Source organism: Zingiber officinale, chromosome 11B (genome assembly GCF_018446385.1).
Source record: "Zingiber officinale cultivar Zhangliang chromosome 11B, Zo_v1.1, whole genome shotgun sequence".
In the NCBI taxonomy this organism is placed as follows: domain Eukaryota; kingdom Viridiplantae; phylum Streptophyta; class Magnoliopsida; order Zingiberales; family Zingiberaceae; genus Zingiber; species Zingiber officinale.
Window position 1 is genome coordinate 62902020 of NC_056007.1, and position 11565 is coordinate 62913584.

Below are 11565 nucleotides of genomic sequence, written 5' to 3' on the forward strand. Positions count from 1 at the left end.
TCTGACTTTTCTGGCTGTGGTCCTCCACACTGGAATGTGACAGACTCCAGCTGTTGCAGAAGCTGACACCATGTCTCTGCTCCAAAGACTTATTCCATACTTGAATGAATTTGTAACTTCCATGTCTGAGAAGTGAAAAGTTCAGACAATTCTACAGTAGGCAATAACAAAATACAGATGCAGGTGTTGTGGTTACCTGAGTAATCGGATGTGAAGTACTGGTGTGTGTCATACTTTGACACCAGGTACAGAATAATATGATAAAATTTAGAGACAGCATGCATTGACCAACAAGTTCTAGGAATCATGTATGACAAAACAAAATAATGGGATAGCCTGCATTAGCTTAATGAGTCTTAAGAAAGTAGAGTTTTGGCATGTGTATCAAGGTTCTGAGCACATATCATTTAGGTTACAATCATTAAAGGTACACAAATCAAGTAGACAAACACTCAGTCACATCTCCTAAATGCAACAAAAATAATGGCCAGGGAGGTATCTAGATAATGGGAAGAGAGGATGGTGCCTTCAGTATTTGAAGGTCCCCACTGATGTGATCCTGGTGCCAATGTTTCTTGCATCCTGCCGACTGACAAAGCCATCACAGTTGTTACTTTGAAGCCTAGTCATGGGAGCTGAATTCGCCAGATCTACACCTTGTTTGCTCATATGTTGCACTTCTTCAAGTGAAAGGATCTTTATGCACGAGACATTGTTTACAAACTCCCTGGAACAACACATTTTAAAAGAATATGAACTTACCAAGTAAACAAGAATCTACAACTGCTTAGGACTCTAAAATTCTTAAAAAATATAAAAACATTTTAGAAGATAACAGTTAAAAGTAATCACTATAAGTGGCAGTAAATGTTCAAAGGCAAAGAAAATTAAATGCCAGTGCATGGTGCAAGGAAAACTAAGGAGTCAATGTATAATATGTTAAAGGATGCTTGAAAGAGAATTATCCTATTACAATGTTAGCTAAAAGAACTTACTGCCAAGGATCATCGCCGACAAGAAGAAAATCATTCTCCTTGTCAACAAATACAAGCTGCCAGCCTGATCTCAAAGGGTCTTCCAATTGGCCTTCTAGGCCAAACAGATGCCCAAGCTCACTTCGCAATTCATGGTAGCTGCTAAATCTGGTAATGTCCAATGATCTCCCATATGACCCTGATTTTGAAACCTGTGATCGTTCACATTATAGTGAATGCATGCTAAAACCAAGCAGCACACACGCAAAAAGCTGTGCTTTGTAGTTCCAATTTTTCATGCACTAAAATAAATTTCATATAAGAGAAATACAAGATAAATTCAAAATACAGAAGATAGATCCACCTTAACAAATGTTCCACTCTGTGTATTTGTTTGATCCATATTCTCAGTGGTCCTCAAAAATCCAGATTCATCTAAAACATTTGAAGTGCCCATAGGTTGATGGAAAGAGAAATCATTTCCAGAGGAACTCAATAAATTGCATGCGGAGTAAGACATGCTCATTGAATCAGTCTCATTCTCACCATTGCTGAGGCTTGAAATGCCATTTGGTTCCAAGAGAGATGAGTTGACGCTGACACCAAACAAATGCTGGATTTGGTTGTCCATGTTACCAACATCATTCATTGAGCATTGCCTTCCGGGAAATGATGGTAATGTAACACATTGTAAAGATGCAGTAGGTTGTGCTGCACCTAGCTGTTCTGTCTGTGAAAGCACACTTTGAGCTCCTAAAGGGAGTATAGATTCAACTGCAATTCTCTTTGATGACCATGGACTGGAATTAACTACTTGAGCATACCTTGGCGAATTAAGCTGCGATGCTTCTTCTCTTGTAAACTGATGCAAAATATTATGTAAGGGAGAAGCAGCAGATACAGAAACAGAATTACAATTAGAATCGGGGAAATCCTTCAGCTTGGAAGATGGGGAAACCATGGACGGTGTGGTTGATGGTGATTGAGAACTAGAGCAATGATTAGGAAGATTTGCTGATAAATTAGAAAGGTTTTGATAACCAGACATAGCCTTCTGTTGCTGAATTTGTTGATTCTGTGGTGTCTGCAATTGCAGATTCTGATTCTGCTGATGCTGTGGAACTTGTTGCTGCTCTTGTTGCTCAGCAAATGAATTTCTTTGTTGCAAAGGATGCTGAAGAAGTTGAGACTGAGTCTGAGTTTGCAGTTCACTTCCTTGGATGGTTTGAAGATATGATTGCTGTGTTTGCGGTTGCAGATGTAGGACCTGAGTTAGTGGTAATAGGGGATTGGGTCTGCTAGTTGTGTTCTGAGGTTGCTGGAACTGAATCATGGCTGGAGAATCGTGCTTGGCGTGAATCGTGGTCGGCATTTCTTGAAGGGCTCCTGCGGCCATTGCCTGGTAGATCTCAGGTTGTAGACCAACCAATGAAGAATCAAATCTGGGTTGAACCCAAGGTGAAACGCCAACACCCTGGAAATTCAGTGACTGAAATGTGGGATTTCCAACATCTCCTCTAAGCCACATCAGAGGCGAATTTATACCGATATCATCATCTCTTCCACCTATATAAATTGTTATGTACAAAAGAATTAGTAGGAATATAACTAGGTGATGGAGATTATGGGTCTAGCAGTTAGTGATCTTGGTGATGAGATTTTTAACATCCCAATTAGCATCGTTAAAGCATACCAGGGAAGAAGGGAAGTCCAGTGGGCCATGGGCGCTTAAACCGAAGAGGAAAGGAAGATGGGTACATAGGAAAGGTTGTTAGGGGCTCAATCTCCCAAAGTGAAACTCTAGGCTGCTTTTCTCCCGCTGTTGATTCATCCCAACCAACCTGCACCAGAAAATAACAAATTTAAAAAAATAAAACCATTTGCAATGTTTTTATTGCCACTACACTTCTGCAAGGATGACAAAATAATTGCATACGCTCTCAAACCACAAAGCCAAAGCAAGATATTTGCAAATACTCACCTTGACAGATCGCCAATGTGAGTTTGGCCACCGGACAGAGTCAAGATCATTGATTCCTGTAATTGTGCCCATGTATCTGAAGACCCACACCAAATCATTTCATGAATCATATGCAAAGCCAAAAGAGGCAGTTCAAAGTTATGTACTATGTAAGAAGGATTACATAAAATTAAAAGAAACTGACAACTAAAAATATACTAATGAGCATGCAAGACAGAAGTATCAAGGAACAAAGAGGAACTCACCTTCGAACACTAGACTCCTCAGTTTCAAACAGCATCCGGAAACGCATACCCATAGAAACACGGGTGTGAAAGACAGCTTTAACATACTTAGCTAATGGAATAACAAATTCTGAAGGACTTGCCCTGAGAGCACATATTATTTTCTATTTTAAATAAAAATAAAAATAAAAACATAATTTTTCAGAATGAACTCCATTTACCTTGGGTTATAGAAGATGGTGAATCGGCTATTGGTAGCAGCAGCATGAGCAGCGGCAGCAAGAAGGCCAATGTGCATGCTATCGCTAGACAGTACAGATGAGGGCATAACTGTTTGAGGCCGATTAGCATGCCGAATACCCAAAAGCAACTGATTGTTGTCATTCCTAAATCAGAATAAACTCATTAATTTGAGCCGGTAATAGATATGCTCAAAACTTTTAACTAGCGAAAGTATGGTCATACCAGATAAAAAGAACAGAATCTCCTGCAACAAGTCTTTTTGCACTCACAAATACACTCCATCCTGTGGTAAGAAGATGCCTCTTTGGCTGACCTGCATATGAATATTGATAAATCTGTATGTGACATCACAAAACCTAGCAACGGATGGGAAAAACTTTTGAACATAAGTATCAAGCCAAACAAAACCACAAAAGTAACACAATATGAAATCCAACTAAAATAAATTATGGTCTCGAACAAGGAACAGGTAGGAAGGAAGATACCATTCATTGGTGGTCAAATGATGAAAAACAAAAACAAAGTTTGCAGGTATTGACACATGTCTGAGGGGAAAAAAACAGAATGTATGCCAATTGCTGGATACTATCTACAATCTCTACATGAATAATCTTATGTGTCAAGAAGAACATGACATAAAACATTCACAAAGATTTTAAGTTGATTGAACACAAACTCACCACGAAAAATGTGACGGAATTTCCATTCATTTCCATGAAGATCCCTAGCAACCAATTCTTGAGCAGGAGGTTGCTGTGAATAATCCTTTAAATTTCATTGGCAAATAGGCAGATATTGTCAGAATAGGAATTCAGAAAACTGGCAGCTAATCAGCATAGTACATCAAATACTTACCAAGGGAGGAAATACTTTTTCTGCTGCTCGGCGAGGAACAGAAAATCCACCATGTGTACTGGTGTCACTAGCAGTTAATGCCTTACAGAAATAATTGGTTGGTTGTTTGCTAGGGACACCCAATTCTGTAGGGAGATATGGATCTTTTTGCTCTTGCTGTATATTAGAACAAATGAGGAGTAAACAAACTAAAAATACAATTCTCATGCAATTAAAAGGAGAACGCCTGATCATAAAATTCATTACCGAGCTCAATGGTTGTAGTGTCATCTGAGCATAAACTTCATCAGTCTCCACATCCGCCTATAGAAATGAGAATGCACATCTTTTATAGTTGTATCCGCGATAGATACTAAGTATGTAAATTTTCAGAATACTACAAAACCTACATGCATCGTAACATTATGCAGCTGACAGATCAACTGAGGAGGTAAGTTGGGGTAGTTGGGAATCTGAGAATCAATTTCCTTGTTGGTTGATGCTGCTACCTGAGGACAAAGCTGAAATGATTAAACAACATGCCTGAGAGAATATGACATGTTTCAAAATATTTGTTGAAGAACTTTGATATAAATCTGACTCAACCCAACCAACCTGTTCACTGTGACCTTGTGGGAAGTATACCACCCGACTTCCTACAGCTGGTAATGACACTAGAGGTCCAGCACATGCATGCCATAACTCTGAATTCAGACACTGTGATTCTTCTGCACATGAAAATCCACAAACAGCAAAAATCAGAATTGAAACAGATTAGTAGACTATAAGAGAATACTGACACTAACAATATGGAGATGTTTGTTCAAAAAGTTAATGTGCATGGTTTCTTTATCTGCTGGCGATGACTAAAATGTAGGGCAAGTTAATAGATGATTACTGCTGACCTTAATAACAAAGCAAATATATGAATTGGTTAGATAATTACTACCAGATGATGACTCTTCTATAGCATTTTTACCTTAGATACCGCTGTTATGCCTATACGTATAACATAAGCTTGACTGCAGATATCTAGACTATAACTCGAGGAAGTATTCTGCATGTTAAGTTTTATGTCATCAACAAGTAGGCACAAAGTAATCAAAGAGAAACTTAAAACAGAAAAAGCCATTTCTTTTCCAGTTTAACTTCCAATAAGGCTGTCATGTTAAATCATTGTGTTTTCATAACCAGAAGTTGCAATATAAATATAAGGAATTTCTTCCAGTATTGGAATGTAGTTCAACAAAAAAATGTAACAAGCAAAGGAGAAAGAAACATTTTAGGGAAAGAGCAATTGAAAGAAAAGAAAAACAACCAATAAAAGTATTTCCAGAGACAAGTAAAACTAAGAATAAAATGTAATATATTTGTTATAACTTTTCATTAGTAATGCTTAAGAGGATAGGCATTTGCAACAAACAAAAACATTGACCGATTACTCTTTGAGAACTAGAATGAAAAGAAGTTGACAAGGAAAGAGTCCTTTCTTCAAGGTCTAAGTTTCAGGCTAAAAAACGGCACCAGAGGAAAAAAAAACTACTAACAATAAAGAGAAAAAATAAACTAGTTCATGGCATGGATCTAAATCCGCAATATATAATATATAAAATTAATAATAAAAATGCAAAAGACTTGATTTTCACATAAAGAGCTACCTTCTAGTGGCTGATCAGTGAGATTTGAAGATGACAGCCTCATCTCTGGCAGTTGAGAAGAAACTCAAATGCAGTAAGAGACTACAAAACTGCTATCAGAGTTGATCTTTTCACATCACAAAAATGAACTTCATGAGACAAACACTTGATGCAACAAAATAATCTTCCGATTTGCCACACAGAATTGGCTGCAATGGGCCTGGTTCTACTCGAAGGAACCCACTATTGTTTTTTCTCTTAGTAAAGATTATGTACTTTGTAATCTACAGAACCGAAGTCAAAGCAAGCTCAAATTGATTCTCACGCTCCAAATAGGCACAGACCTTGAAATATAAACGTATGTCTTCACCAGTAGTTGATTCCTCATCAAGAAAGCTGAACTTCTAATTCCATGTGTTAGAAAGCTTCAATATACTGGTACTAGGGTTACAGGCTCAAACCTTTTTATCAGGAAATTCTGAAGTTAAATCCAAGGAATCCGCTTTGAAGAAGAGACAAAGGCGCATATTCAAAAGGTTCAAGTTCCTGAAGCGTCCTGAAGCTTATTCATTTCATATGCCAAACCATATGCTCAGTCTTCACCTCAACCGCTACAAAGTTCCTTCACCTGATGCTGAAACTAAAAGCCAAAAGGCTGACAAACTTCAAAAAGGGAAGTAAAAGAAGAAAAAGAGCAAAGAACCAAATAAAAATACCAGTTACCTCAACCAAAGCAACCAAGCTGAATCCCAATAATAATATACTTTTTTTTTCTGCGAAACACCCAAACTCAATTGATTCCAAGCTTCAAAGAAGCAGCAGCTTCACAAAACCCCTCACAAAGGCTGAAAATCATCAAGAGGCCAACTATGCCCCACGCATTTGAGAAGAAAAAGGCCACGGCGACCAAATAAGCACTGAATCTCCGCAAAGTGACTCCTTTTCACACACCTGCCCGAACGCAACACAAAAAAGGAGCCGCCTTTCGACTAAAATCGTGGACCGCGGACCCTATCTCAGCCGCAACCAGCTCGGCCGCCACGAACTCGAACAAAGAGCTCCGGAAACCCTAGCCTGAGCTCTCCAGCTGCGAGAACTCATCCTGTAGCTGCAGTAAGCCAAGATCTCCACGACCAAGTCACGCAGAGGCGTCCGGGTGGGGTACGAAAGGGTTGGTATTGCTTCGACTGAGTTCTGGAAAATGAGTTCGACAAGGTGGTTCGGAGAGGGAAAAATAGGGGGGGAGTATACACCCCGTCTCTCTCTCGCTTGCTTGATAACTCCCTATCTCTCCTTGTCGCTATAAGAGTATTACACTGGTAATCAATCTGTACAAACCATCTCCTTTCTCTTTCTCGCTTTCTCAGATTTCTGTGGTCACTAGTTTTTTGGATTTCGATTTCGATTTCGATTTCGATTTCGATTTTAGTGGAATGAAGTCATCGTTCTTTGGGCAAGATAAACATGCAGAATAAACTTGTTTGGGGAAAACCGGAAAGGCAGGGCGGAAGCAGAAAACACCATCGCTCGTAAAATCTGATTATAATTATAAGAAGGAACCAAATTCCAGCTTTCCCCTTCCCCAACCTATCTCTTTCAAAAATGTCCATTCTTTTTCAGAACTATCAAAATGACCTCCCTAATAGTTTAAAAAAAAAAACCCCTCATTCATTCATATTCGTAACAAATGAGAAAAATACGGATACAATCATACAAATAAGGTAATTAATGCCATTTATTTACATTGAATTAGTCCATCAATATTGGTAGTGTCCTCCTAAGCTTGCTCAGGCTCCTTCTTTCCCTAACAATCTCTCAAGTCACGTCCGTTAAAATCTAAATTCTTGCTAGTTAACCCGTGTCAACAGGCACCGACATGGTTAGTATCAGGGGCATAATCAGAATTTAAAATTATATGAGGGTTGATTTTTGATTATAATTAATATAATTAATTAATTAATTTAAATATATAAATAAAATTAAAAAAATCTAAATATTAATTTTTCAAAAATATGAAATATAAATATTTAATATTCAATATATTCAAAAATATAAAAAATACTATTAAAACTATATTCCTCTCAAAAATTAAATTTATTAATTATTATATTATTATTATTATTTTCAATCAATTCTAGTTTGAATATAGATGGTCATAGAATTTTTGCTAACAACATATTTTATAACACTAAAGTTAGAAAATATAAAATTCAATGAATAGACTTTCAAACCAAGAGTATATAAATCAAGAACCTCGAGAGTGAAGTATCAAGAATTGTGAGAAAACATGCAAAATTGACAAATTGACCATCTTGTATAGATTTTTTAAAGGATGAAAAAAAATTCTCAGGGCGTAGCGCAGACGATGGGCACATGATATCTCTGGCATAATGGCTAGGGGTCGATTCTCAGGAACTGACGACTTGGGGTTTATCCCGCCATGTGTCTATGGCCTGTGTACCTGCATGAACCTCACTTCATATCCGTGGGACTGCTAAGGTAGCGGATCTACTTTTTTTTTTTCTAAAGAATAACAAAAAATTTAATATCATATTAATATATGTTAATTAAAAGTACGAAATGTAACCTATATTTGCATATCTAAATTTATGTCATTCATTTTCTAGCAAGCCAGTGGTCGCCTCGCGTGCATCTGCTCACGAAGTGACCATACGCGAAGTAGTAGCCCGTCGTCTCACTAGTGTCCACCTCGCGTGTGGTCACTCCTAGCGAGGTAGCATCGGCCTAACTAGCACCTCGCCGACCATCTCTCGAGCGGTTGACATTCATTGACTCTTTGTTGATGATGAAATTTTATTTTGTTGAATAAGAAATAAAAAAAATAATATTTTATCAATGAATTTCTTGTTTACTATTGAGAGGAAAAGAGATAGTGTTTTGAAGAGGAAACGAGACGATACTACTGACAAAATTTAGGGTAAAAAATTAAATAAGTTAGAATTAATATATTTATTAACTTATAAATATAATGACTTTTATAGAATTTATTATTCTAATTTGATATTTTGTTTTTAATTTGACATTTTAAAATTTGTAGGAATGACCAATTAATAGGTTTGTGCGGGGCTAACTAAAAAAATTCAAAACTATTAAGGTTTTTTCAAAAGGTGGTGGGCTGGAGCCCACCCTAGCCAAGGATGGCTCGATCCGTACCGGGACTGGGCGTGACCCATCCGATAATAAAATCAACCCTGAGCTAAGGAAAGAAATTCAGGAGTGAACACGTGTGTGCGCGAAAGAGAGGAGAGTGTTTCACTAGGCAATTCAACTCTTAAAGGGCTTTTCGAAATAATCACCCATCTATTGCAGTAAAAGTTGTTACTTAAAAAATATAATTCTAATTAATTGCATAATTATTCCAAGTGATCAATTTAGTTTCATGAAAATTTTTTATCAATCACTAGGATAAATCGAGAAGCATACGTAGTGGTCAGCTCAGAAACTCAACATCCTTTAATTGTACCCTTCATTTGGAGAAAAAATTTCTATAAATACATCATAGTTAAGATTCGAACCATAAATACTAAGATGACAATTTAAATATCTTATCGCAACAATATAACCTGGGGACAGCAAAGTTCTTACTAAGAACTTAGTTGTTCTTACTAAGAACTTAGTTTATATATATATAATGGCGATGTGATCATGTACCTACTTTAAATTACTTGAGTCCGTTCCATAAAATTGTGTCGGTGCAAGCACGGAAAATTATTGATCACTTTCAAGCTAATTAATGTGCAATATATGCATCACCAACTTCACATCCAAACCCTAAGTGTTAGATTCTTGTCCTAGACTTTTAATGGATATGCCAATGTGTGCGTTAAGATACCTATAATTTTAATTAACCAGCTAATTGCTAACTTAATTCTAATAATTAATTAGACCCCAGACCAAAATTCTATTAAAGGTCAACAACTAAGTATTTAATTATCTCACTAACTAACTGAGGTCGATCGGCTATAAAATTTACATGAGATCCTTCACAAGTTATTAATTATTCGATCAAGATTATTATGACAAAACTTTGGGATGGTTAAGGAAGCCGCACACTCGAGTAGCTCCAAACCTAAACTTGGATTTGGTAGGTGCACCATCAAGTCTGCTGTAGGCGTTGGCTGCCAGCAATGTCCAGACCAGCCTTTCGCTAATTGTTTGGATCAGAGTTACCTTCCATCTTGGACACTGATATATATCCTCATACAATTAGTCTAGCTGATCATGCATCTTCTCACATGAAGCTCCCTGGCTTGCTAAAGGGTGAATTAAAGGGTGCTGGCATCTGTGACATCAACAGGATTCAATTCTTCAAACGTGTGTTGTTGCATTCAATCAGTAGTCGAGCTAATTAAGAAGTTACATAGAAAGAAAGGCACTTTATAATGAGAGTGATGGAATATGCATGTTAATTGGCTAGTTGATGTATCATTTGAGTTAGACTCTTCTGGTCTCAATCAAAAAAGTGTGATGTATTACTACTATAACTGTTGGGGATCCTAGCCATGTGCCTTGGTTTAATCAAGCACTTGAAGCTGCCAGCTCGTGTGATGTGCTTCTCTCTTGCTGGTTTAATTCTTCCTGATCAGATTTTAAGTTCGGATGAAGGGACTGATTGGGGAAGATAAGCAGATGTTAGTTGGTTTCTGCCACACTTGTCGACACAATCTTATGAAGGGAGAATCCTACCTGATGGTACAGCAACCTATATATCAAGAAGAAGAAGGAGTTGCATGTAGATAGATTCCCATCACTTCATGGTTGTCAGCATTAGGTATCAAAGATGAATCAGTCCATTGGACTAAGATCGATCGTGTCAAGGATTATTTTAGAGTCCGAGAGGATAATGTAGAACAGAGTTTACTTTATTATTGTCTGTCAAGGATTGTTATCGACACCCAAGTGACTTCTCCACATAAACTAAGAGTTCAACACTCTTAATTTCACGACTTCATCACTTGTCAAAGACCTCTCTACTGTTTGCAAGCTCAATATGATAAAGATTAATTACTACATCAGTAAAATTTGATGTCACTGAAAAACGACAAGCGAATAAATTAAAGGTGAAACACAGTTTGGTGAAAAGGGTGAATTGATACGAAGGCAATGAGACTAGTAAGGTAACCTCATGCAGTCATTAGTGTCCGGTCAGTTCCAAAGTCTGCCCACTCGGAAACTGGACTTGATATGAGGTGTCGTGATAGTGTCTCTTGCAAATCGATCCTCACGCACATCGAAGTCTCTGTGTGTGTGTGTAGTCCCACAGATGATGGTGGCGATGACTTCAAAACAGCACGACGACATGAGACAGTCTCAGCAGTGCTCTGTTATGTACCATGGTTTAGCACCAACTAAATAACTACTGGAACATGTTTCTGAAGGGAGGTCATTTGCAGGGCACTTGATCCATTTATTTATTCAGCTTTCTTTGAGGCCATGGCCACAATGATAACCTACACAGTAGGCATGGATGGAACCTAGCACCTAACCTCACGTACCTAATTCACATTTTTGAAGGATTGGTCCTTTCCCTGTCCTTGGGCAATCAAAATGAGAGGCTGAGCTAGCAACGCATGCATGCATGCATGCATGCTTGCATGTGCGCTAGAGAGGTTGATCAGTTCTTGCAGAAAGTGAGAGTCCAAAAGGAACTC

General features: G+C 37.7%; 1 protein-coding gene across 2 annotated transcripts; it reads right to left on the reverse strand.

The window, feature by feature from the left end:
* Nucleotides 1-311: 311 nt before the first annotated feature.
* LOC122035240 (auxin response factor 17-like) lies at nucleotides 312-7404 on the reverse strand. Of its 2 annotated transcripts, XM_042594657.1 has the most exons (16): nucleotides 6617-7404; nucleotides 5915-6533; nucleotides 5236-5313; nucleotides 4872-4984; nucleotides 4667-4765; nucleotides 4524-4580; nucleotides 4278-4433; nucleotides 4103-4187; nucleotides 3645-3735; nucleotides 3401-3565; nucleotides 3201-3323; nucleotides 2956-3031; nucleotides 2668-2815; nucleotides 1339-2540; nucleotides 996-1186; nucleotides 312-727 (listed from the first exon to the last, which is right to left on the reverse strand). In XM_042594657.1, the coding sequence occupies exons 5-16, from the start codon at nucleotides 4670-4672 to the stop codon at nucleotides 529-531; spliced, it is 2499 nt and encodes an 832-aa protein (XP_042450591.1). In that variant the 5' UTR covers nucleotides 4673-4765; nucleotides 4872-4984; nucleotides 5236-5313; nucleotides 5915-6533; nucleotides 6617-7404; the 3' UTR covers nucleotides 312-528. The 2 variants fall into 2 exon arrangements, with proteins under 2 accessions (XP_042450591.1, XP_042450590.1); XM_042594656.1 differs by lacking the exon at nucleotides 5236-5313.
* Between the last annotated feature and the right edge of the window lie 4161 nt (nucleotides 7405-11565).